Source organism: Haemaphysalis longicornis, unplaced genomic scaffold (genome assembly GCF_048455015.1).
Source record: "Haemaphysalis longicornis isolate Haplotype H1 unplaced genomic scaffold, Haemaphysalis longicornis Haplotype H1 scaffold_1, whole genome shotgun sequence".
Lineage (NCBI taxonomy): Eukaryota > Metazoa > Arthropoda > Arachnida > Ixodida > Ixodidae > Haemaphysalis > Haemaphysalis longicornis.
Genome location: NW_027526203.1, coordinates 271,580,941 through 271,608,745, shown reverse-complemented (window position 1 = coordinate 271,608,745; position 27,805 = coordinate 271,580,941). Strand labels below are relative to the sequence as shown.

Sequence of the window (27,805 nt, the reverse complement as noted above, 5' to 3'; positions counted from 1 at the left end):
CTTCAGGCGGCTGTCGCAAGCCTTGAGAACCATCTGCCTCAACTCGGGCTTGAGATGGTGCCTGAAAAAACTCAACTCCTCCTTGTTCACGGAACCAAGTCCTCGCCTGATACGGAACCAACCGCCCTCCACATCGCAAATAACACTATCCGTGCCACTTGCGGCCACATAAGGCTGCTTGGCATCCCGATGGGCAGTCACAACAGTCCAAAGATCTGGCTAACCAAATTAAAAAAGCAATGGAAACCGATGCTTCACCTTATTAAGCGCCTCTCTAACAAGTACGGCGGTGCACAACAAAGTTCATGCGTTGCTTTGGCTCGTGCTGTAGCCATCGGTGCCCTCGCATATGGTGCCCCTGTATATGACTTCAGCAAGACTAATCTCAAATTCCTCCACACCCTTCACAGAGCCATACTCCGAACCATAACCGGCTTACCTCGGCATACACGAATTACGGCACTGGAACAAGCTGCTCCACTTCCCCCCATCGATCTGATAATGAAGGAAACTCGGGTGCAAGCGGACTTCAAGCGGACTATTACCCTGCAAGGACTGGCGCTCTCAGATTGGGACAACCAACGGCCCATCCAGGTGCACAACCTTCTAAGCCCAATGGCTCCATGGACTCTCCCGGATGTCGCCCCTAATGCACCTTCGAAACCAGTCCCGCGCGGTCACTTCATGGTGCGCAAACAGCGCCTAGAAAAGCTCAAGCGGTCCCGTTTGCCCGGAGAGATTGACATCTATACGGATGCCAGCGTCAGGGACCACATCGTCGGTCTGGCTTGGCACTGCTCGGAGAACCCAGATCTCAGCGGCACAGCAAGCCTCAACCTTGTCCACATCACGCCGTTGGAGGCTGAGCTCCACGCTGTCATCGGTACCCTCAACCACATAAGCTTCGACGTCTCGCAGATGCCCCCATCCCACATTCGAATCCTCACGGACTCCTTCGGCGTAGTTTAAGAACTCAGACGCCAATCCTCTCTCAACCCCCTCACACAACAAATCCTGACCCATGGCATTACTTAATCTCGCCTACTCCGTCGCAACGGGGTATCTGTACGGATTGATTGGGTTCCCGGCCACGAGACAGCTTGCACGGGTAACCAGGCCGCCCATTCTGCGGCACAGGAGAGCAGTATCACACCTCCGCTGGTTCCCTGCACGCCGACTCCGTCACCGCTACCTCCTTCCCTGCAGTTACTTCGACATAAACGCGACAAGAGGAACCGCTACATCGCTGCCACCCCACAAGGGTACTTAACCGGCATTCCTCCCCTGCCACGAACCGGTGAGGTATTTCTCAACAAGCTCCTAGCAAATGCCGCCTACACCCCGCACATAATCCGAAAATGGCTCTCACCCAATCTGCCTCTCAAATGTACATTCTGCAATACCCTCACATATGCAGACCTCAACCATCTCCTTCGGGATTGCTCCTTCTTCTCGCAACATCGCTCAGACATCATTACATCTTTCCACGCGCCCACAAGCACCCCAGAAGACTATCATACTATGGAGAAACCTCTACTGCACAAAATAGGGCTGTTTGCTATCCAAAGTGGCCTAGCACGGGCAGTGTAGCTGGGGTCGACTCTGGTCCCTGCAAGCTTCCACGTCCCTGTAAAAGACGCTGCATTCCCTTCCCCTTACTCCCCCTTCCTCTTCCCTAAACCGGCCTCTGGCCCTCCTTACCAATAAAGGTGCTACTACTACTACTTTGGGCACATGGCGTCCACAATTGCCATGCTGCTCATCCGTTCGTATGAGGCGCCCGCGGAAATGTCGTCATCAGCGCCAAAAAGAAACAGCAATGGCAGCAGCAAGAAGTGAGCGCTCCTATGACGTTCGAATGCATGGGGCAGCAACTGGAGTGTGGAAAGGAGGAGGCGGGCTGGTAGGCTCGCCAAAATAACACTATGGCGGAGAAGAAAGCGGAATACGGGATTTTAGCGTGCTCCGCATCTGCGCAGGGGTCCTCCTCCCCCCTGGTCGGTGCTTGCGCCAATAAGTCATTCTGATGGTGTGCCGCGGCATATAAAATGATTGCTTCCAGTCTCGCTCTTTCAGCTTAAATTCGACCCATGGTTAGCATGAAGGATGAATGCAGCAGCTCCGTTCCCAAACACTTCCTCTACGATGAAGTAAGGCTATAGCGTCTCAGATCTTAAGACCTTAACTAGTATGTCTCCGCATTTTTTTTACCAATCACCTCTTGCATCAACAGGACTCTAGGCTTGCAGATAAACTACGCCATTTTTTTTTATGTTCCCAGTTCCCGAATCAGGCAATTTTTAATGTGTTGTAAGACTATAATGATTATGTCCTGTGCAACTATTTTTTACCAATCACCTTATGAATAAACTAGACCAGGCCTCCGGATGAACCACGCAAATCGTTCAGTGCCAATTGCCACCCCTGGCTACTTTACTTTTTTTTTCTTTATACTACACGGGGGAGGGGTCTTCTTTTTGCTCTTATATGCACCGCTCTTTCACCAGCGGGTGAAATTCAACAAGCGCTATGACCTTGGCCCACCAAAAAGGCGTTATTGGACAATGAACGCGACGCCATTTCTACGCAATGAGGCCTTGTTTCGAGTCAGTGCTGCCTCATGTCCGGCTTGTCGTAACACTCGCCGCTGATGGAGCTTTTCTGTCGGTGACCAGAATGGAAAGCAGCGGAAACGCGTCCGATTGCTTCGGCCGTTTGCGTTCCGACTGCCCTTTCCCTCAGTGGCCTTTGCTTCTCGACTGCACTTGCAATATCCCCTCCCCCCCCCCCCCCTCCCCTTTGTCCCTGCCGTTTTCTGTTTCAGTCGCCATCGACCACGCGTGTTGGGGTGGTAGGATCATTTGTTGCGCGGTATGTCTTCGTTTGGTGCCTTTCCTTTTCTGGTTTTTTTGCGCACAACTTGCGCCATTTTCACTCGCGTCTGCCGTCGCTCACAAGTGCGAACAGTACACTCAAAGCTGTCCCAATCAAGAAACAGGCAGCTTCCTGGCTTTTTGATTGTGGGTGTTTGACGGACCATTCGATCTCCCCGGCCGCTAGCGAATACATCGTAAACAACCGTAGCTACAGGGTCAATAAAGTGAATTAGTCGAAGTCTTACCACAGTAATGACGTCTCCGGGTTTGAAATAGGTTTAAAGCTGTCTAAATCCTCAAAATTTGGATTTTGATCCGTTTTCTTACCCCTTCTGACTGGCCAGCGTGTCGTGATAGCCGTCATGAGCAAGTCGGCGGGGAGGCTGGTCGGAGGAAAATGACGTGCACTTTTTTCGTTGAAATGCGCGTAAATGGACCGGGAACCTCAGCACGTGGCCTACGCATGCTGGCTTTTAACTTAATCAGGTGATTAAAAAGCGTTTGCAGCTCACTTCGATGTCCCTGTCAGTCTGAGCAAAGAAAAAAAAAAATATCGGGTGCACCTTTAGAATTTTCCTAACCTGTTGAAGAAGTTTAGGTCTATGAGGGAGCCGGGTGGGTTGCATTGAAAAATAAGCGTTGGACTTGTTTAAGAAATACACGATGGCCAGGGCGCATCAGGAGGACGCGGAGTGGCTGAGCGGCCGTCGAGCCAGCAGTCGACGGTGACAGAGCGGGGAAAGAACGTGACTACGTCTTCACCGTTAGTAGAACCTTTCGGTTCAGTGCGAGGTAACGAAGAAACGCCTTTGCTCTTCGGTACTCGGCGCCATTGGCGTAGTACGTTGGAGGCAAGATTTCATGATAAAGAATTATTGTGACGTTCTATTTCGTGAATGCGTGTTACGCGCAAGCCTTCTGGGCAGGCCTAGCCCACTCCATTTGCGGGTCTTGTGTTCAGCCCGTGCCCGGTGGCGTGAAATGAATTGCCCGGACGCTCAGACGCGAAAGAGAGAAAAGGAGGAGTGCGAGTGGGAAAGGCGAAGGGCGCTTGGCTTTTCCGCCGTTGTGCACACTCCCCGCGCTCTGGGACCGCCCTGCCGGCGTTGAATATCGCCGGAGAAGTGTGCGCTCTGCGCTAGCCTCTGCTCGGGCACTTTCGTGAAGCGACAAGTGTATCAATCGGCGTGTTTTATTTCGCTCTCTGCGACGGCCGCGCTTTGGATTTAACGCTTAATCCTTCGTATTCTAGCGAAGTTACGAGTGCTTCAACCGTGCCTGTGTTGGATATTTCGCGTTCTCTTACGTGAAGCGGCAACTGTTTGGATACGCAGTGTGCGCTCTACTGTATCTCCTCATGCTCTTACGTGAAGTGCTTCAACCGTGCCTCTGTGCGTGATTTCGCGTTCTCGGGTGTTGGCCGGCGCTGTAGATTTCGAAGTGCCTCAACCGTTCGCCAGTCGCCGCGTAGTTGGAGCGGCTGTTTCTCAAACGTAGATCTACCGTTCACCCTACATGTGATCGGCTCAACCTTTGGCCCGGAAATTGCATTTTGTGCCCCGATGTTTTTCTGTGATAGCGCAAACGACCATGTTGCTTTCGTTCTTTTTTTTTTCTTCACTAGCGTTCCGTGCTGACGAAACGGCAGTTGTAACTCGCTAAAGTTTCGGCAGGCGCAATGATAACTGGCCTGAGTCCTTCAATGATTTACTACTGCTCGGACGATTTCCTCAGTCAGACAGGATGACCCTTTGGTGTGCGCTTCCGTTGCTAAATGTGTTGTTCCAGGGTTCAAATCTCTTGTGACCCCCCACCCCCCTTTTTCTTTGTCGCTGGCGACCGAGGAAAGTGTCTGGATTGCAAATTCAGTGTACAGCTGACCAATTGCAAAGCGTGGGTGTTATTAAGCTTGTCACAGAGCCTTTGAAGTGATGACCACTGATCTCCACTAGGGTTGCTGGATGGCGCTTCGAGCTCTCCGGCGCACGGCCGCCGGAAGTTCGAGCGCTCGTCCCGGAAGTCGGGCCGTTCCAGCATAGCGCATGCTACGCATGGGCTGGTTTCGCACGCATTCCGCCAAAAATGCCTGCTTGTTGCGCCATCAATTGCACAAGCAGAACAGGGGCGGTATTCTCGGAACTGTCCCTTTTGAAAACGTCCCTTTTGCGTCCCTTTCATCGTGACGTACTTCCGGTTAAGCAGTAGGCCTTTGATTCAAATACCGTAACTATTCTTGCAAACGCATTTTAAAGAACTCAAACCGTATCAGAGTATCTTTTATGTGTTTATTGTTCTGCGAGCGAACCAACAATAAGGCGACGAAAAATCGTCTGCTCCAAATCGTCTGCTCCGAGTAGCCCCGGCTCATAGCTCCGCCGTGCTTGCAAGGCGTCAAATCCGGGTGTTCGCTTTTAGCCAATCAGGGCTCGCTCAAAAGGGACATTTTTGAAAGGGACACAAAAGGGACAAAACACGGGAATACCGCCCCTGATTAGTCGTCTGAGAAGACGTTCCACTTGGAAGTATTACAATATTCTGTACGACGTGCGCGATACGCAGCGAAACGCAAATGTCAAATCAGTGTCGTTTTTAAGCTGCGGCTCTTGTTACGCAGATTCCCTCGCTCTAAGCTGGATTTATACCGGCGTTGGGTGGCAAACCACCCAAACTTATACCCTAGTTACACGGCGAAAGTAACCGCAGTTAGGTTTAACCATGGTTCTAAACTTTAACCGCAGTTATCGCAAACTGCGGTTTTGGTTGTTACACGCGAAATTGCAAGTTTGGTGACCGCAGTCACTTGATTATGAGCGCAAAAAAAAAAAAAATAAATTACCACACTTTTAACTTCACGACAAAAAACAAAAGAGAAGCAGTGTAGACAAAAAGAAATATCGTTAAAGCATTCGCTTCTGACACAAACGCAACGCACTCGTGCGCAGCGAGAAGAGGGGCTTCCCCAACAACTCGCAACCGGCTGGTTTGCTTAGGTCTGTTCGGTGTTGGGAACTTTCAGCTTAGCATCGCGGTAGATATTCGACCACCGCTATCTCTACAACTGCAAATTACAGTCCATTGCACAATTTTTCACCGCACTAACATTCATTTTCTCGCATGCGGAAGTTCTTTTCCGCGATCAGATTGATTTCGAAGAGTGGCGATGCGATAAGCTGTTGCTGCCGTGGTCTGGGCCAGTTCGGGCCGCAAGCAGTGCCGTGCGGTCAGGCGCGCCGGCGTGTTCACAGGCACGGCCCGACGCGCGCGCCGATTGTTTCCGAGTGCTGAAAACGCTTCAAGATATCCATTTTTGGCGGACGACGCGCGGAATTTACAAAATTAGCACGGCTTTTGTCGTAGTTGATCGGGCGGATCGGGAAACGAGCCGCTGCTGAAGGGCAGTCGCGCTGATTGCGAGAGCGATGCAAAGAACGCAAGCGCGTCTTGGGGACAGCTTTGGGGCGCCCGCTATTTGAGAACCTTCGTCTCTTCCGAACGCCAGGTGATTTTTTCTTTTTTTTCGCCTCCGCTGATGCGCCGCCACTTGCGTCCGAACTGAATTGTGCGATTTTGAGCACTGCGGCCACTGCGGCTGTGGAAACTGCGGTTAGCGTGACCGAACTGAGGTGGCCAAGCTCAGTTTGCGTTAACCATGGTTGGCGACGTAACCGCAGTTTCGTCTGTCCTGTAACGCAGCAAACTGCGGTTTTGTCCCGCAGTTTGCCCGTGTAACTAGCTCTCCATCCCCAGGCAGCAGGCTCTGCAGTGACCACTTTACTGACAACTGTTTTGACAGAATGGGCGCACGAACTCGGCTACTGCCTGACGCCGTGCCCACGTTGTTTTCTTTCTAGCATAAATCCCTAGCATAAATTTCTAGCATAAATCCCGTTAGAGCTGCGTCGTCTCCTCTCAAACCAAGAACGAAGTGACATTTTCGTTCTCCTTTGCAATTAAATTCTGCTTCATATTAACGTCGCATATTTCGGTATACCATAAGTTGCGATCTGAACGCGATGTGTATAGCCAAAATGCAATAAAGTGAGAAAAAAATGCCAAAATGCGGCAATGGGAACGCTTATCAGCGGTTGAGAAGCGTAGCAGACGCCTGACTTCCGGGACGAGCCGTTGAACTTCCGGTGGCCGTGCGCACGCCCGGCCGCGACAGCGGCGAAGCGCCATCCAGCAACTAAGTGGAGATCAGTGGTGATGACTATTGCATTCCTAATGACCAGTTTCCCAAAAGACGCTTCCAGAAGGAGCATATTTAAGCAGTTCTGCTCTCACTGTGTGAATTGCAAAACAGGTGAAAACAATGTGCTATGGTGGCTGTATTTGGCTTAAGAGTTAAGTGTACATTGCATGTGTTGCTGCGGACCAGCTTATTTATTTATTTATTTATGACATACTGCAGGCCCCACCCAGGACCCAAGCAGGAATCACTCAAATATAAACAAACCGACAACACAGGGTAAAATACAGTAACTTGTAAAAACATACTGTCTCAATTTTCAATATGTTCAATCCCATCAATGCTGCAGACAACAGATACAGGCAGATTATTCCAGTCGGATATGGTGTGTGGGAAGAAGGAAAATTTGAAGACGTTTGTCTGGGGCTGCAGCATTGAGGCATATATTGACACGGCTAAGACAGCAAAGATATTTAGATATGTCGATGATTACATGATTGTTACTAGGTCGGTGGAGCCAGAAGAAGTAAACCTTTTAGTCAAGACAGTTAAGAAAACATTTCTGGAGTGCTCTGACGGCTTGGAATTCACTCATGAATTACCAAATGATGGGTCCTTGCATTTCCTTGATGTGTGTTTTAATTTCTGTGGAACACGCGTGTGTTGGGCGTATCAGCCACGGTCAAAAAAGGCAATTTTGGATTATCGTTCAGCGCATTCGAAGATAGTGAAAAGGGGTATTGGCGTTAGCTGTCTTCGCGGTGCCCTCGAGAAGTCTTGTCAGCACCAAGTCGCCGATAGTGTTCAGCACCAAGTTGCACGTTTGAAAGATGCCGGCTTCCCTCGGGAAGTAATAGCAGCAGTGGTTGAAAGCCTATTGCGTGACGTCAAGTCAGGGGCACGGCGTCAAGGGCGAGATGAACCTCGCAAAGAAAGGAGGCCTGTAGTCGTCCCTTACGTGCACAATTTCTCCAACCGCCTTAAAAAGGTTGCGGGGAAATGTGGTGCCGACGTTGTGTTCTCCGCCCCATAAAAACTAGCACGAATGTGCTCTGCTGTGAATGGCGAGAAGAAGGGTAACCGAAGAAGAGGCATGCCATGCTGTTTGTTGGTTGCAAACAAGGTGTTGTATACGAAGTGCCTCTATCTGGTGGAAAATGCTATATTGGGCAGACTGGTAGGTGCATAAATGACAGGCTCTGGGAGCACCGTACAGCTGTTCAAGCGCTCGCTGCGGGGGGCCATTTAGCTGACCATTGCCGCCGCTGCCGGTGCGTTCCACACTGTGTTCCAATTTACGAGAAGACAGTAACATTGTGCTGTTTTAAGGACCAAGCCAGCCGTGAATTGTTTGAAGCGTGGTGCATCATGAAAGCCGGTGAAAAGTGTGTAAGCACGGCATCTATTAGTTCATCAAAAAAAGAAATAGATTATCTGGATGCGAACTTGCCACGTGCGTAACAAAATGCACCACTTGACCTTGTCTTTTTTCTTTGTGCTTTGAGCATGTTCACGCATGCGCCCTTCCTGTATATCTTTTGATGTGTGTAGTAAAAATTTCAGTTGATGTCTAGCGCTAGTCCTGTGTGGTCTCTACTTTTGTCCCGTCTTTACCGCGCTACTTGACCATGTTTCCCCAGAAACGCCTGCAGGCGCTACTCACCTAGGAAAAGCTGCTGAATATGCATGCGCCATTGATCAAAGCATTTGAAAGCCGTCCTGCTTCGTGTTGATTGTGCTAATTTTCCTGTTTCCACTGGCTGCTTTACCTGTATGTCACTAGCTAGGTACAGTACTACAGTCTCTAGTGCACCCACATGCATGTATTTTTGTGGCTGTGTTTCTAGGCGAGGCAAAACATTCCCACGAAATCGACATTGCAAGAAAGCCTGGGATGAGGCATCATATTTTATGTTTACTGGCTGATGTTTGTGTCTTTTAAGAAGCACAAGACCAGGAAAAGTTCTTGCACACATTCATATCCCTGCATCAGTGTTTGCTTCAGAAGAACGCTTCGACTAGTTCCACCAGTCATGTCTTGACATCCGCAATTAGTAATGTCACAAGTTGTCGTGCAGAACAATATATGGGGCAGCCGTGCCTGTTTTCACGCCACTTTGGGAATTTTCATGCACTAATAAAGTACTGCTGCTGCAAGTCGCATATTATTTGTATTCACAACACTGCAATTACCGATGCTGGCCAACTTGCTTTTGCACTTTAGTGTCTCTTTAGGCGTCTATAGTGTACCGTAAAACCATTAGGTCCCTCCTGGGCAGATGTACTGAACTATGCTCCTGTGCTATGTCGCTTGTGCATCCCAGTAGATTTACTTCCTCATTCTCTTTTTAAGCATAGCAGCAATTTTTGAGGTGCAAAAAGTGTCGAAACATGAAAAAGTTCAGTGTAGTTTTTTGTGCTTAAAATGAGAGCTACTGTATTTACTCTCATAATGAACCCTCCCCCCACTTTTCTTGTTGAGAATTTACTTTTTTGTCACTGAATAAAAAATGCAGCGGGAATATGTCTTATTTTAAGCATGGTTGCTGATGCTGTAGGCGATCACAGTAACGTGATATCGTGCTACAGTACGCGCAGAAATGCTAAAAATGCATTCCAAGAAAAAGAAATCTCATCCGTAGCCGGAGACGTGAGCGCGAATGCCGCGGCTTACAATTTAAAAATTGCGCGTTTGCGGTGCGCCACCTGTTGAATGCAAAACAAACCTTGCGCCATAAAAACGTTGCGGTGTGCGAAGTTCGAACAAAGCACCAAACGTACTCCGCACTCCGTCCCTGCTATTTGATGTTTAGGCTGGTTCTGCCGGCGTGCGAACAAAGCAGTAAACGTACTCCGCACTCCTCTGCTCTTGTTTAGGGCTCGTTCACGTAAGGCCCCTGGGACCTTACGTTCACGGCACCAGCAGCATCAGTGGCGTAGAGTTTGCTGCAATTTTACGGTTTTTTTCTAGTTCGACGGCGAAGTAGCAGTTAATTTCTTCAGCCGTTGTGACATGCGCGGGCGCGACCAGACTGCAAAGCCAGCGTCGATAACGTGGACGTGCTTCGTGCGGGGATGCGTACGCATGGCTGACTACTACGGCGAGGCAACCGTGCGTCGTGGATCGTCGACTGGGAGCCCCCAACCCAACGAGGTACTACCATAGATGCTCTTCGGCAGTGTCTTTATTTATTGTGGCAAGGTCCTCGGAGGCGTTGCCAAATCACCCCCCTACCCGACCTGGTAAAATCAAGACAGACTGATCAGTTGCAGTTGCGAAGCTACACCAGCGAGTTTTTTTTTTTTTTTTTTTTTGCTACGCATTTATTACAGTAGCGGTGGCTTAAAAATCTGGTTACTACTGATCACACTTGCTTCCGTCACGCTGAACAACGCCACGGGTCAATCATCGATGCCGCCGTCTTTCACGCTCAATTTCAAAGGGAAGAACAGCTGAACTTGGTCGTTGTATGTTCTCTTGGCCGAGGTGAAAGAACATATAGCTTAAATTACATTACATTGAGTTGGGCTGGGATTTTTTGACCACGATTTGAAGCACCCGTGCAAAAACAATCCGCATTTCGCTTCATGTTCAAATTAATTTATTTTTCCTTACGATTAAACAATATCAGAATAATGTGTGATGTAATTCTAATTCACAAACAAATAACGCTTCATAGTATGGTCCGAGCAAAAAGAGTCAAGCATGTGTGTCATGCTTTTAACATTTTCACAGATGAATGATTTTTAGCCAATTATCTCCTGCCCCCTTCGGTCTATAAAGGGGCACCCCTTGCTGAGGAGGAAAAAAAGACCAACTGAAAATGCTTTAAAAGAGGCTTTAAACTTGTCGTGTTATTACGTGTTGAGTGGATTTAAACGTAACCGAAATGTGGGAAGCATATAACTGTCCTATTTTGGAGAGAATTGTGTTATATGCAAGAGCATAACATGCAACTGTTCCGCTTCGATTTCGTGAGCGATTGAGCAAGTTTTTTTTTTTTTTTTTTTGCTTGGTACCAACACAAATTTTCCTAAAACGCCATTTTTCATACATGGGAAAATTAAGTGAAAGGCGAGTGCTAAACCTGTACAATTTCTTATTCCGCGAAGTAGATCAGAACATGACTTGGAGGCACATCTTTAATACAGTATGCGCATCACCTTGGAACTTCAGCATTTCTTAGTTGTCTGATTGTGAAACTTGTCAGATGAAGTGGGTAATTGAAGTAAAAAAAACATTTGCAGGTTACAGATTGCATATCTGGTTCTCAATAATATTCTCACAATTAAAATAATTCATAATATTACCGTTTAACACGTTTGTGTTTCATAAAATTGTAATTTAAGTAAAAAATATATTGCAGGTTAGTCACTGTATATCAAGCTTTAAATAATATTTTGAGAATTGACATAATTTGTGATATTCTCTTTTTACAGGTTTGTGTTCCACAAGGAGTGAAGGTGTCAGCACAGAAGCTTGAACGAAACTGCCGGAAAGCATTCTACTACTGCTAAGCATTTGTAGATGTCAAAATTAGGAAGTCACAAAAGCAACTCAGCAGAACGACCCATTCCTCAACTGGCCAGTCTCGCCGACTGCTGTCATCAAGCTGCATGAGGTGCTCAACCACGGGCTCGACTGCGCCGATGGGCTTCGTGTTCTAAAACCCACATCGGACAAAAGTGCCGCATTCTTCCGCTACTTTCAAGATGATACGACCCCAGCAGCCGCACTAGCTCCTCATAAAACGAAGCTGGCAAGGCAGGAGGACGGTGAGGGCCTGCTCGCTAGCAGCGCTGTAAATCCCCCAGTCAGCACCGTCTACCACTGGTTCTGCGGGTGGCGGAGAGGGCAGTATGGCGACGAAGGAGTGAGCCCCCTCACTAAGCTGGACAGAAGAGCACCAAATCACGTTGAACATTGTAAGTAGCTATGTACCCCAGCACACTCCATATATTGCTACTTTTATGTGACCTGTGCCAACGTTTATGCAAACATGGTATCTCTCTGTTTAATTTTCAGCTTCAAGCAAGCTATCATGCAGTGTAGACGGAAAGGTATCGCAGAAACTCTGTTCTGCAGTGTTGAATTCTCTAATTCGGGAGAAAGGCAGCGATGAGCACATGCACAGCCACGGCGCACTTAACTAGACTTGTCTGATGCACCTGTCCTAATGAAGATGGCACAGCCTGACTGAAAGCCTGTGCTTGTAAAACTACTTTTAAATTATGGCCCAGACGTTCATATGTCTCAGTACATACCTTCGCTCTACTATTTTTGTTCCACTTAGAAGGAATAAATGGGCGTGTGGTATTAGCCACAACAGTGCAGCTCATAATACATCTTTATACGTGGCACAGCTAACAGCAGCCTGGCGTGGGAGCAATGCGCAATTTGAATCAAATTCAATGTGAAGTGAATTTTCACTATTCACATTTGAAAATAATTCACTTGCAGTAATCTTTTGCCATTTACATTCGAATATATGTAATTCGCGGTTGGTTTCTACTATTCGTATTTGAGAATATTCGATCTGATTCACAGTCAGTTTTCACTATTCCTAACTGTTTACAGCATGTCTGGAGGGGGCATTCAGGAAGCTTGACTGGGAAAGCAAACACAGGACAACTCCCAAGAAGCCAGCACCAGCACACCCACAGGGCAAGGCCAACCGGTGGCAGCAGAGCCTGAACAGCAGCAGCTGCCTATGGATACCGAGCCACAGCTGGAGGCCCAGGGCTCAACTGGAAGCAGTCACCAACGTGAGGTGTTGAGGTGTGGCTTGTGCTCGTGCATTTATTTTAGCAAAGCCTAATAATTGTGACCCTTACTCCAGTTACTGGACACCTAGGTAGCAACTAGACACCTGAACAAGATCTGTTTCTCAGCAACACACTCCACTTTTGTAAAGAGCTACCTATTTTATAACCACGTGCATGCATTTTTTCAGGGGTCTCTTGTAGTAAAATTTATTTTTACGAAGGTACAATTGCAGGAGCTAAGTAGAAGAAGGCTACAGGATGCCAAAAAAGACACTCCAAAAATTAAGGCAATCCAACATGACTGCGTAGCATCATAGCAGAAGCAAGACGAACAAGTTTTTCCAATGCATGTAAAGGGGAGCAAGAATGAAGTAGTATTCATATGTCACAGCTAGTGTGAAATTTTGTATGCTGGCTGTCGTATGTCTTCCGAGGCCCTTTCTGACATAGGGAGGGTGCTAAGAGGAGGAGGAATAAACTTTCATTAAACAGCACTGTGCTGGTGTTAGGGGCCCCCACCAGGTGGGACAGTCTTCAGCCCAGCTTAAAAGAAGAAGTGTTAAACAGACTCTGCCAGGATCCAATCTCATACCATTAGATACATAGTCAGTTGCACAGTGCAAGTTTTTGAGATGTAAAATTTTACATTCTGATGTAAAATTTTACATTCTGGTCTTAATGTTTTTTCTGTGTGTTTCGCTGAATAGTCCTTGTATGCCACTAAGGCCCTGTGAATAAAAAGGTGCCTTGCGAAAGCGCTAGGTCAGGGGCTCTCAAGTAAGGCTTTGAGGAACCCTGGGATTTTGAAGAGGCGTTGCTTGGGTTCTGTGAGACTAAAGTGGCTATGGTGTTGTGCTGCTGAGCCCAAGGACATGGGTTCGATACCGGCTGCGGTAGCAATTTTCCTGATAGAAGTGAAAAGCGAAAGCGTCTGTGTGTCGAGATTTCGGCGCACGTTAACTCTTCCTAGCTGTTCCTAGGTGACCAAAATTAAACCCCAGCTGTCTCCACTACAGCGCGCCTCATAAGCAAGGTGTAGTTTCGGTACTTTAAACCTCGCAGTCAATCAATCAATCAGTCATTATTATGTAACTGAACATGGCACTAAACAAAGCTTTTTCTTGTGTTTTATTTAGTTCAATGAATGCATTAATGTTTGTGAAACTAATCTGTAAATACCTGCGTAGTATTCTCTGGTCCAAACTGGTTATCTAAGCTTGGCAGGGGAAGGTGAGTTCTGTGAACATTTTTCTGCCCTAATGGGTTTCCCGGTAGGCCCATAGTTGAATACCTACGGAACACCCTTATTACTTCAGCAGTGCAAAGAAGACAATAGTAAAGATAGGAGATGCAACAAATTTTGAGTAAATCTGTGGTATATCCTGAACAAATTTTTCGTAGGACACTGCAAAGCTGCAGAAGATCTACGAGGAGTGGTGGCGCCAGCCTTCCCTAGCTGCTGGCAACCCATATTATGCCACTGCCCTTCAGCAGCTGCTGCGGCAGATGCACAAGATCAGAAAGGAACCCCAGGAAGGAGCCTGCCCATGAAGGCAGGCTTCACCAGCGCCCGGAGGTGCGGCTGTACCGTCAAGGTCCAGCCCACAAGCATTGCCAGGCGTCGCCCTGGGGTCAACCGGGGACCAGGTAGAGTGCCTGCTGGCCAAGAGCTCGGCTAGCAAGAAGGTCAAGCGGTCCTCACGCCCTGAACCTCAGCGTCAGAGATGGGGTGCCGCACGCCAAAGCTCTCGGACTACAGAAGGGACAGAAGGCACCTAATAGGCTGCCCCTTGTGTGGGCCTCTCCATTTAGGGTTATGTTTTCTCCGGAGGTGTGTGAATGGCACTACAAGTCGTAAATGAATAGTGAAAACTCACGGGAAATAACTCCAATATTTTTAAATGCACATGTCTCGGCATTAAAGGCCAACTGCACTCAAATTTTTCTTTGTCCAATTAAGCAGTCTAAGCTCTTAAAATCACCTTGGTGAAATCCTGAGCTTTGCAAGCACACTGCACACTAGGTACCATCGTTCAAAGTAGCTCCATGCAGACGACGTTTGCACCTGGTGGAGAGTTGCCGAAACAAGTTCCGAGCTGCCTGTGACGGAGGTTGGGGAACCTGTCCCGTGAAGCTTGCATTTCTCCGGCGACTTGCAGGGCGCTCCGCCAGGTGCAGGGATGTGCTCGCCCGGGGTTTCTCTGCTACACCAGCGCGCTGTACCGCCGTCGCCATCACATGTTTAAACTAACCGCATAGGCAGGCGTATCTGCCATTTTTTTTTTTTTTTCAATGTAAAAAAAAAGAAAGAAAGATGAGAAGCCTACAAACTATTCACGCGCTTGCGAATGTCTTGGTGTTAGCAAACCTCTTTTTACTTAAAAATAAAATTTTTACTCAAAGATAAAAATAGCGCGAAATGAGCACATGCCTTACATTTGTCATTCCTATTGCGTTTACCACAGAAAAAAAAAAGATATTTTATAACTTTTTGGCCGCTTGCATCCCGCGTCCAATATGGGCCATATTTGGGCTGGCCCAACGCCACCTCTATCCTTTAGACCTTTTCAAAAGTTTGACGACCTAAATAGAGTTGTTGTACACGCGGCTATAAACGCTTGTGTGACTTTTGCCTCACTCGCTAAGTGAGCCAAAATCAGCCTTTCTCTAAGTAACAAATACATCAGCACAAATATCGGCCGTCGTCTTCGTCAAGTGCGAAAACTAACGAAACTTCTCCTCTCCTAAATAATAGACTAGATTTTTAAAAGTTCAATTCCCAAGTGAAGTATTTACTTTGAGCGTTAGATTTAGTTTATTTGAAAGTAAAATGTTTTCAGCAGCACCTGTCTCTGGTTAAAGTAGAAAACAGTGGCAGATAGGAAATGTTTTCGTGCTTTAGTGCATCATTTAGCTGTGGAAGCTGGCTTATCGTTTTAGATCCGTTTTATAATTCGTTTCCCGATGGGCAGCAAGGCAAAAAATACTGGGTTGATATTCACGAAGCTGTTTGCACATAATGTATGGTAAAAATAGTGATCGATCGCAGCCCGCGTGCGGTTTGTTCCCTTCAAAGAGAGAGACGTGATAGCTGAAGCGTCGGCTATAACAAAAGCTCCTTTTCGAAATCGTACGAGCAAGTAGCGTTGTAAATCAGGGTCCGCTTTTTTAGTAAAATATGCTGTTGGGCTAGTTGGTTCATTGCTTAAGGAAAATCGAGCGCTACAAACGAGGACAGAAAAAACGAAGAACGACGAGACAGATGCGCTACTAACAACTGATTTATTCCAAGGAAAGACAGCGATATAAGTAGCTTGTCTACAAACGCACAAACATACACAAAGGATAATAGATCTGAAAAAGATACTATAAAAACAAAATAGCCACAGCTGAAGGCAACAATCACACCTTTTTATCGCATGTTGTCTAGGATCCGGTACTCCTTCGAAAACAGGGATAGCGATGCTCCACTGATACAGCCTGCGCTGTTTTTTTTTTTTTTTTTTTGATAAAATACGCTTCGCGCAGTTCTTGCGCCACGGTGTCACGACTCTTTCCGATAATGATTGTCTCTGTCAGTCTCGGAAGGCATCCTTTGCCACACTCGCAGTAGTGATGAGGCAAATGCGACCCGGTGCCATTCTTCATGGAAAGATCATGTTCCCTGAGGCGGTCATTTACGCATCGGCTGGTTTGTCTGATGTACACCTTACCGCAGAAGCAGTCATCGAAGTATCTCGGGAACACCTTGGGTATCGGCTAAAATAATTCCAATGCCTTGTTTTAAATTGCTTCCATTGTAATATTTGCAGTCGTGACTGAAATAGATGCTCCCATAGTGGTACCGAAAACTTGCCTGTAGAATTCGCTTTTGTGCGAGAAGCAAGCGTTAGACAGGCAAAACCGTAGCAAGGTGCAGAGCTCAGTGACATCGAACGGCGTGCGATACACTAATGTCATGTCCTTGTGGAGGAACTGCCTGGAAGTGGAGCCCTTGCTTGTGTCTTCAGAAAACGTGGTGTGCAGATCGCGCATGTGCAAGCAAGCAAGCTCAAGGGTGACTTGCTTAACATAAAGGATCCTCCCTCGGCAACGTTTCCCTGGTGTGGTCTACAAAATCCCATGCGCCGACTGCGAATCGGTATACATTGGTGAAAGCGGAAATTTCTGCCGGCGTCTTAAACAGCACAAAAATGACGTCACCAAGGGCCACACCGTGACGAATGCACTTGCAGAGCATGCCGAGAAGATGGGCCACAAGATAGAGTGGGACCACGCGCGCATCATAGCCGCGGAGTGGAGTGGATAAACTTTATTAAGACGAGCTTCAGGTGCCCGCCAGGTGGGGGGCCTCCTGTAGTCCGGGAAGCCCTGGTCCGCGCTGGCTGCCCTAGCCCTCTCCACCAGGATACGCTGGACTGAGAGGTCGGAGCTGGCCAGCTGGTCCGCCCACTGCTCGTACGTTGGGTGAGGATTTGGGGTAAGAGATGGGGTTTTCTGACACTCCCATACCATGTGGTACAGGGTGCCTGGTTGGTGACAGAAATTACACGTTGAGTAGTAGAGGGTGGGGTACATGGCATGGAGGAAAGGCAGTCGCCTGTGCTCTGGATAAATGGGGATGTGGTGGCGGGAAGCGTCGTCGTTCGTGGCGGTAATGGGCGAGGATGTCCGCGTATGAATTCAGAGTAGCGGGCTTGGGAGAGCGAAGGGGCTGCATGACTTCGCCTTCTTGAGAAACGGCCTGGTGTGTATGAACGCGGGCAGCGGCGTGTGCCGCCTCGTTCCCCTCGAAGGACTCATGTCCGGGGGTCCGGATGATGTGCATTTCCGGGAGCTGGTGCACACTTTGCAGAATTTTTAAGGCCGTGGGTGTTATTCGACCTAGCAGGAAGTTGCGGCAGGCGGATTATAGTGAAGTAGTCATTTCCAGTGGTGGCGGCTAGAGCGATGGCAAGTCCTTCTGCTGCCTCAATAGATGTCGTGTGTACTGTAGCGGCCGTCAGTTCTGCACTGTTGGCTCCGGTGACACTCACGGCATGTTCCGGTTGTTGGTGGTATGGAGAGGCATCCGTGTAACGAGTACAGGGAGAGTTGGGGAAGCATTTTCTAAGGGCTCGTATCCGGAATTCTCGGCGTGCCTTGTTATAGATGGGGTGCATATTTCTGGGAATGGGTGCGATTGTGATGTACTGTCGGATGGTTAGAGGGATGCGTTGCCTCTGTTCGCATTTTGGGGGAGGCCTGTAGCCGAGCCGGGTAAGTGTAGCCCTGCCGGTTGGCGTGAGCTTAAGTCGCGTGAATTGGGAGATGCGATGAGCTTCTTCCAGTTCCTCCCATGTATTATGGATGCCGAGCTGCAGAAGTTTTCTTGTTGCTATTTTTGGAGGCAGTCCAAGGGCGGCCTCGTAGGCCTGGCGTATGGCGATGTTTAGCTTTTCTTTCTCTGCGGGTTTCAGGGCCAAATACGGTGGCGTAACCTGGCTAATAAGGAGGGCGTGAATGATGCGCAGGGTGTCAGCTTCTTGTAGCCCAAGTCGCTGATGGGAGATCCTGCGGATGAGGTTAATGAGCTGGTCAAGAGTCCGTTGCAAGGGAAGGATAGTCTGAGCGCCTGAGCCATCTTTTGGTATGGTGAGGCCTAATATGCGTAGGAGTGGGACATTGGGGAGGCGTTGCTCATTAATGGTAAGTTCTGGATCTGGTATGGGATCTGGACGCTTCTTATATGTCCTTTTGCACAGGGTTAGAAGGGCAGATTTTTCGGGGGCACAATCGAGTCCTCGGGCTTTCAGGTATTGTTGGGTGACCTGAATGGCTGCTTGAAGTGCATCTTGCTGGTCGCCCGGAGATCCAGTGGGGACCCAGAGCGTTAGGTCGTCCGCGTATATTGCGTGGCGAAGATTCGGGATGGCTTTTAGTAGGGGTGGCAAGTCTTTCATTATGAGGTTGAATAGTAATTGGGATACTACCAACCCCTGCGGAGTGCCCTTTGGCAGGGTTTTAAATGCGTCGGATCGACGGTGCCCGATGCCCACTGTTGCTGTGTGCTGGTTTAGAAAGGAGACAAAGTATTGGAATGTGCGCTCGCCACAGTTTGTAGATGCGAGGCCTTGAAGGATGGCTTGGTGAGAAACGTTGTCGAATGCCCCCTTAATGTCAAGGGCCAAGATGGACCGCTTGCTGTGGCTATTAAAGTCGTCCAGCACTTCCTCCTTAAGCTGAAGTAGTATGTCTTGGGTTGACAGATGTGGGCGGAAGCCGTACATCGTGTCAGGGAAGTAGCCGTTGTCTTCAACGTGGGGCGAGAGCCGGTTGTAAACCAGGTGTTCAAACAATTTGCCGACACATGAGGTCAGAGGAATAGGCCTCAGATTCTTGGAGTTCAAGGGTTTGCCGGGCTTGGGGATGAAAGTGACGTCTGCGTGTTTCCACTGTGGGGGCAAGGAACCCGCCAGCCAGCACTCATTGATGTAGACTAGAAGATTTTCTAGGACGGCATGGTCGAGGTTTCGCAATAATTTGTTAGGGATTTTGTCTCGACCCGGAGTGGTGTTTCGGGTGAGGTTGTAAGCTGCCGGCTCGATTTCAGCAATGAAGAACGGCTCATCCATTTTGGGATTCGGATCGCCTGTGTAGTCAGGTGCCTGGGTGGGTTGGACGTGAGGTGGGGGCGCCAAGGCTTGCTTAATAAGTTCGTCCAACAAGTCTTCTTCTGTGCCCGGGTAATTGTGGATTAATCGGCGAAGCTGGTCTGCTGCGACCGCCTTATATTCACCGGGGCCCATTAGGGAACGGAGCAGGTACCATGTGCGGCAGGTTCCCAGCGTTCCTTGCAGCTTGTTGCAGAACTGCGTCCAGTTGTGCTGGCTCAGCTCACGGGCGTACACTTCAGCTTCTGCCGTAATTTCCGCAATGCGGATCTTCAGCTTGCGGTTCGTCTTGTTCTTTTTCTACCGCCTGATTAGCCCTCTACGGGCGTCCCAGAGGTGGAGGAGATGGGCATCGATGGCTGGGTTATCCTGCGTAAGAGAAAGTTCCTTGGCGTGTTTTCTTGCCTCTTGAATGAGCTTGGTAGTCCATTCCTCGAGACTGTTATCCGATCAGCGGGGGTGGTTTCTCGGAAGTTCTTCCAATTTGTTATGCACGCAGTGCCAATTTTTTGGCTGCTCGCTCTTTGATGGGAGATTTGTGACTGAATTATGTAGTGGTCGCCGGGAAAGAATTTCGCAACGAGGCTCAATCTTGAATCGCTAATAATTCAGACAACAAGCAACGCAATCAACAGATCATCTGGCACTCTAAACCATGTGTACTCCCGTACATTACGTCATGCGCTCAACGCTACTTAGGAGCCTGCGGCTAAGCCATCAATCCATTATGAACAAGGGATCCATACGGATCCCGAAACGTCAATTTTGTTGCAACATTTATACAAATGCCTTTACCTGACCAGATGGCATTCCGTCGAACTCTCGACAAAGACAGAGATTGGCTTATAGGTTTATAGATGACACAGCTACACTCTCACACCTACCGACAGTGCTACTTGGGAATGCCACATCAAAGGGAACATTAAGGCGTCTCTCGCAGCAGAGCGCACATGCAGCAAGCTACTCTGTGAAGCACAGCTCAATGGGTAGGCCACGCATCACACATAAAACAGCAACTGTATGTCACAGCTTTGCTTGTTAATCATCTGTACAGACTGTGTAGGTGAATTTTTTTGCCAATGCACTTAGTGAGAGATGTTGCTGTGCTTTGTTTGTGTGGGTGCTGCTACAATTGCTGAAGTTGTTAATGTGAATGTACTGAGTGATAGGAGTATGCATATGACTGAAGTTGTGTTTTTATGGTTCGCATAATGCCACCTTTTTAAGGCTAGGACGCAGGCTCCTGCTTGTGATTCTTGCTTTTGATGTTTTGTACTTGCATATCTTTGTGGTGCAAACAAATAAACTTTGTTGCAAGTCAAGCACTTGTCGTGTCCTTCTTTCAGGCCTGTGGGCAGCAGAAATGCCACAAGGTGTAATATGCGCAGAATGTAGCTCACTCATTTCAAGCACGAAGAACTACACTGAACTTTTTCATGTTTCGACACTTTTTGCACCTCAAAGGTTGCTGCTATGCTTAAAAAGAGAGAAAGAGGAAGTAAATATATTGGGATGCAAAAGCGACATAGCACAGGAGCATAGTTCAGCACATCTGCCCAGGAGGGACCTAATGGATTTACGGTACAATACAGACGCCTAAAGAGACACTAAAGTGCAAAAGCAAGTTGGCCAGCATCAGTAATTACAGTGTTGTGAATACAAATAATATGCCACTTGCAGCAGCAGTACTTTATTAGTGCATGAAAATTCCCAAAGTGGCGTGAAAACAGGCACGGCTGCCCCATATATTGTTCTGCACGACAACTTGTGACATTACTAATTGCGGATGTCAAGACATGACTGGTGGAACTAGTCGAAGCGTTCTTCTGAAGCAAACACTGATGCAGGGATATGAATGTGTGCAAGAACTTCTCCTGGTCTTGTGCTTCTTAAAAGACAAAAACCTCATCTAGCAAACATAAAATATGATGCCTCATCCCACACTTTGTTGCAGTGTCGATTTCATCAGAATGTTTTGCCTTGCCTACAAGCACAGCCACAAAAATGCATGCATGTGGGTGCACTAGAGACTGTAGTACTGTACCTAGCTAGTGACTTAGCGCATACAGATAAAGCAGCTAGTGACAGCAGGGGATTATGAGCACAATCAGCAGGAAACAAGACGGCTGTGAAATGCTTTGATCAATGGCGCAGGCATGTTCGCGTAGCAGCTTTTCCTAGGTGGTGCCACTGCGGGCGTTCCTAGGGAAGCTTTGCCGATGTCATAATGCCCTGCCAGCAAAGAGATGGGGCTGGGTGGCCTATTTTGCTGTACGCCGCCACACCAAGGTAGCATTAGGTAGAATGTAACAGAATGATAGAACGTAACTTTGAAAAGTGAAGGGTAATCAGAAAAGTTTTTAAGAAGGCGGTAACAACTGAATAGTCGGGCTTGGTTTGCTCTGGGCGCTTTGTGACGTGCCCTGATATGTTTCCAAAAAGCGAAAGAGAAAAAGCCAGTTCGATGAATAAAAGAAAAGGCTTTGAAAAATTGTGGTTTTTCTGGCAGACCAACTTTTACAGCCAGTTCAGCACTGTTAGCTGGCCTGCAGCAACACATGCATGTACACTTCACTCTTAAAAGAGTGTCTCGTGCGCAAATTCAGCGTACAGCAGACCGATTGCAAAGCGTGGGTGTTAGCAAGTTTGTCACATAGCCTTTGATGTGATGACTATTGCATTATAATGACCAGTTTCCCAAATATGCTTCCAGAAGTGAGCATTTTTAAGCAATTCTGCTCTCACCATGTGAACTGCACGACAGGTGAAAACAATGGCTACCGTGGCTGTAGCCAAAGAAAACGGGGGCGAAATTTGATTAAGCACCGGACAACACATTTAGCAACGGAAGCACACACCAAAGGCCACAATGAAGACATGAGGAAACGTAGAGCGCTGAAATTTACAAGACGACCACAGAATAAAGGGACAAACGAAACGCTTGGTGTGATTCGTTTGCTCCTTTATTCTGTGGTCGTCTTTTAAACTTCAGCGCTCTGCTTTTCCTCATGTCTTCATACCAACTAGCCCAACACCCAAGCTTTACTGAATAACTCAATTAAAGGTCATCCTGCCTGATGGAGGCAACGCATGTGAGCAATAGTAAATCACTGAAGGACTCTGGCCAGTTATCATTCCGCCTGACGAAACTTTAGGGAGTTCCAATTGCCGTCTCGTCAGCACGGAACGCTAGAAAAAAAATATATCTGAAGCAACACGGTTGTCTGCACTATCGCAGAAACAATCAGGGCAATTTTCGGGCCAAAGGTTAAACTGATTCCATGTAGGGATGTAGGGTAAACGGTGCAGATCCACGTTTGACAAACAGCCGTTCCAACCACGCGGCGATTTGCGAACGACCGAGAGCGTGAAATAGAGCAATAGTAAATCACTGAAGGACTCTGGCCAGTTATCATTCCGCCTGACGAAACTTTAGGGAGTTCCAATTGCCGTCTCGTCAGCACGGAACGCTAGAAAAAAAATATATCTGAAGCAACACGGTTGTCTGCACCCGTGGTCTGCACTATCGCAGAAACAATCAGGGCACAAAATGCAATTTTCGGGCCAAAGGTTAAGCTGATTCCATGTAGGGTAAACAGTGCAGATCCACGTTTGACAAACAGCCGTTCCAACCACGCGGCGATTTGCGAACGGCTGAGGAGGCACTTGGAAATCCACAGCGGTGGGCAACACCTGACAATTAAAGGTTGACTTTATAACTTTTACAGCGGCGGTCGATCACCACAGGGTGAATGGTGTAGATCTAGATACACGCTCGAGAAACAACCGGTTCATATACACGGCGATTGGCGAACGGTTGAGGCACTTCGAAATCTACAGCAGCGGGCAACGCCTGAGAACGCGTAATCACGCACAGAGGCACGGTTGAAGCACTTCACGTAAGAGCATGAGGAGCGGATGCGGTAGCGCACACTGTGTATCCAAACCACGACCGGCTGTCGTGACCCAAACCACGACCGGCTTGATCCAAACACTTGCCGCTTCACGTAAGTGCATAAGCGGCGGGAAACACCTGTTGAGAACGCGAAATCCAACACAGGCACGGTTGAAGCACTCGTAACTTCGTTAGAATATGAATGATTACGCGTTCAATCCAGAGCGCGGCCGTCGCAGAAAGCGAAATACAACATGCCGATTGAAACACTTCACGTAACATAAGCACAGGCTAGCGCAGAGGGCACAGCACCGGCGGCTCCGGCAGGTCCCAGAGCGCAGGGAGTGTGCACAACGGCGGAAAAGCCAAGCGCCCTTCGCCTTTCCCACTCGCACTCCTCCTTTTCTCTCTTTCGCGTCTGAGCGTCCGGGCAATTTATTTCACGCTGCCCGGTGCTTGCTGCTGTCTGCGCGTGATCGGCAGCTGGCTGGCAACGCGCCAATGACGTAACCTAGAAGCTGCAGTCGTCAGTATTCACAATGCTTTTCCCCAGGAAAGAGGGGGGAGGCTCGTTGCTGTGCTTTTCTTAGCGTTTTATTTCCGAGGCGCATCGGCTTTGACCTCGAGCGCCGCGCGTGGGGGACAACTCCCCCGCCACGCCGGGCGCTCCTCCTCCTATCCACCTTGAGGCGCCCCATCCTCCGGTTCTCCCTTCCCTTTCCCAGATTGGCGGCCTCCTACTTAATCTCGCCGATTTCATTCACGGCGAACTTACGCTTGCGCGAAAAAAAAAAAGACAAAACTAGCTACGAGACAACAATACAGGGGTATTTGCAACTTTCAGCTGCTTATATTATTGAGAAGTTTTTCGGATCTACTGATTTGCAGTTAGGGCCTAAACATCGGCGCTTAAATATGTTTTACGGATGCTCAAGTGTTTGGCTTAATAGTTACGTACTAGTCTGCTGACGCCACATCTGTCATGCTAATGTGTCAACCTCTCGCGCAGGACCTACAACCGGTACAGAGAATGATTGGCTAGTACAGCCCATCCAGATGAAGCAATCGTGTTCAAAAGCAGTCCCGCCAGCCGCGTGGCTTTATTGTTTCCCCTCAACGCACTGCCAAGGTGGGCAAAGCAAGCTCGCTTTGGAGCAACGCCAACTAGGACTGTGGTGGCATGTTTCTTGCGCTCAGTCGGACTAGCCTTAAGAGTCGACGCGCTCTGCAGGAATTCGTCACACCCGCCGCGGTGGCACAGTGGCTAAGGCGTTGCGCTGCTGAGCATGAGGTCGCGGGTTCGATTCCCGGCCACGGCGACCGCTTTTCTGATGGAGGCGAAAAGCAAAAACGCCCGTGAGTACGAGATTTCGGCGCACGTTAAAGATCCCCAGGTGGTCAAAATTAATCCGGAGCCCTCCACTACGGCGCGCCTCATCGCCTGCGTTGCGTCGGTGCGTTAAACACTACCATAAAAGAAAAAAAAAAGGAATTCGTCCCGACGTTGCTTGTCACGGAGGCATGGCTCTCAAACAGCAACATGGCCGAAGCTGGATGAGCGTCGGGCGGCATTCGTCTAAGCGCGGTACTGCGACCAAAGGTGTCGGTGTGCGCGCTTGTTAAAAACTTTCATTGTTGAGCTGGCCGCCTTCGGCCAGGCTCTGGGCCGCAGGCCGTCGGGTCGCACATAATTGTGGAGGTGGCGGCCAAAGACCGGTGTGTGTGGGTCCCCGCCCGTGAGCGAACTGTACGCCCGGATCTCGCAGCGCAGAATATTTCGGTCAAAGGTTCGATTGAGGAAAGCCGCATTAAAGAAACGGTAGCGCAGATGGCGTGGCCTGATAGGCGAAATGCTACTTTGGCGTCATGATGAGGGCAGGTGGGTATGAAAGGTCATTACACAACGACACAGCAAAAATGATACGCGCTCTGGAAAAGTCACACTTAAAACTTGCAAAAAGGCAGGTAGTCTGGAAACTTCCGAAGTACGACGTGATGCACTCAACAAACGGCAGAGTACCTTATATCCATGATCTCCAAAATTGGCGAGGGCTCTAACACGGCCCTGGGACCCGGGTGCACAGACCCAGCGATGGACTATTAGGAATGCACTCGCAGTAAAAAGAAGCACGAAATATTTTCTTGGGCTGAAAAGCCTTACGATAGCACACCCAGTTGGGTAATTTTTCTTGCGTCTATATTAAACTGATCTTTCTGTTTACGCTGAAATTAGCCCCCCCCCCCCCCCCCCCCCCCCTCGTTCTGTCTCCCTGAAGGTCCTTACACAGACGGACGTCGCGCTGCATGCCCATAAAATTCGCTGTACAATATTAATATAAAGATTGCTCTCAGTACGACTCTGATGACTCTGATGACTCTCAGTATGACTCCGGTATGATCTCTGATGTTCGAGAGACCTTTTTTCTCACGCGTAAACGACATTTGTAAGGCAAAAGATCTCAGCGCCCCAAGGGTTCCTGCATAATGAAGTACGTAAGTGGCATAAGGCTCCAGCGACCACATCGAGCAGTCCCGAAAACTAATTTACCGGGATGAGCAGACTGAAGGGTGCACGCGGAAGTGGAGTCTGTGTGTACGACACTCAGACCTAACTTCCCTTCGGTATTTCCCCAGCGCACGCTTGCCTGCGAGCGTTCTTTCCCTACGTTGTACTGACAAGGATGTCTATTGGTGGGAACCACTGCGTCGATAATCCGATCAAATGTCATAACTTCGTCCGTCTTCTGCCTTCCAGTTAGGTGGCATACTCCGCCACTATTTTGTCGGTGAGACCTCATCATCTAAAACCATCGCCGACGGCTGTTTTGTGCATGGCCGCAGTTCCGGGTAGCCAAGAGTATAGATCCCTTTCGATCAATGGCAAGAGTAGAAATATTGAATACCAGCAATGCTTTTTTGAAGGCATCTCACTGCCAGCACCGATGAATACGACTCCTTTTTCTATTGTCTTCAGTCTGCTTAGTTAGCCCCACTTGTTTCGGCTTCGTCTAGCGCTGGTGTCCCGTTGGCATGGAGAATCTCTATTATTGATCCATTTTTTTCCCGGTTCCTCTTCCTTCGTATACCGAAAATCAATCTGTGGTCGATGGGGTCTGCGTGTGGTCTGTGCTTTGATCTGTTAGCGCACATTCTCTCGCGGTCGTCTCCTTGCCAAAACTCATCGCGGACTCGTTTGCTGGCTGCTGCTTCGGAGCTCCCCCGTCCCTTTCCCTCTGTCGAGCTCTGTTGTCCGAACACCATTCACTGTGAAGGGCTAAAGACGAGATTGATTCGCTGTTTTCAATGGTGCTGTTGTCTGGACGCTGTGATAGGAGATAGTAAAGGCCATCCCTTCATCAGTGTTAGGTTGTATCTGTCATAATCAATGTCGCCGTGTTATTGATAGAAACGCGTTGGATACGCACAGCCCAAGAGAGAGAAAAAGGCGGAATAGTGTGGCATGGAGGAGTCGGTACGTAGAAAATGTTTATTTTCATTGCTCCGAAATTTGAAAAGAAACCAAACCAGAAGAAAAAAAATCACTCCGACTCCGCAGAAAAATGAAGTTCAATGACGCTTATTAATAAAACCATCTACGATAATTTTCCTTTTATAAGTGCTGAATGAAATTTGGGGATTCATAAAGTGTGCCTACCCACCAATCGCACTCGTACGCAGAGTAATTTTGCAAGCATCTTAATATTTTCAAGCATTTATGCTTTCTCTGTAGTTGAACCCGCCAGACGTCGCAGACAAAAAGAAACAGGAGGCGAGGTGCCTTCAGAGACCTGTTAGGGCACCCCATAGCCCGCAGAAGTTTTCATCTCCATCCACGCCACAAGTATTAGAAGAAATTGATCACTGAACTATTCATTTTTCGCACACATATAGTCTGTCTTTCTGCCTGAAACGTACTCATCGGGTCATCTCCCCCTTGCGCTCGCCGAGTTTTTTTTCTTAATTTGCTCGCAAATGCGAACGACGACTTAAGAAGTCCAAGGTTACCCGTTAAAAGTACCCCATACGCGTGAGTTTAAACTGAATTGGCGGAAACACAAAACGCACCACATTTGTGCCACTTGGCATGCATGAAATGGCCAGAGAGAGAGAGAGAGAGAGAGGAGAGAGAGAGAGAGAGAGAGAGAGAGAGAGAGAGAGAGAGAGAGAGAGAGAGAGAGAGAGAGGCAGTAAATGTTTCCTTGGGATCGGTGAACCACCAGGAACCAGGAACCCCTGGGGTTGCCATTAAAAAACTTTACTCTTCTGCCACCGGCTTGCCCAAGTTTTTGCTGTAAACCACATACGACTGAGTTACAAAATAGCGAGGGAAACGAGACTACAGATAGAGCCCTCCATCTGTAGTTTCGTTTCCCGTGCTGTTTTATAACTCAGTTATGTACCAACTGGCCCGCCTTCAATACGCGTC

At 48.4% G+C, this 27,805-nt stretch overlaps 2 protein-coding genes across 2 annotated transcripts in view; one reads left to right on the top strand and one right to left on the bottom strand.

Moving 5' to 3' along the window:
* LOC144145765 (choline O-acetyltransferase-like) overlaps window positions 1–27,805 on the bottom strand; it is a 236,133-nt gene that overhangs the window by 92,563 nt on the left and 115,765 nt on the right. The window lies entirely within an intron of this gene.
* Window positions 502–21,313, top strand: LOC144174747 (uncharacterized). Its single transcript, XM_077703589.1, has 4 exons — window positions 502–960; window positions 11,607–11,991; window positions 12,644–12,831; window positions 14,233–21,313. The coding sequence occupies exons 1-4, from the start codon at window positions 502–504 to the stop codon at window positions 14,380–14,382; spliced, it is 1,182 nt and encodes a 393-aa protein (XP_077559715.1). The 3' UTR covers window positions 14,383–21,313.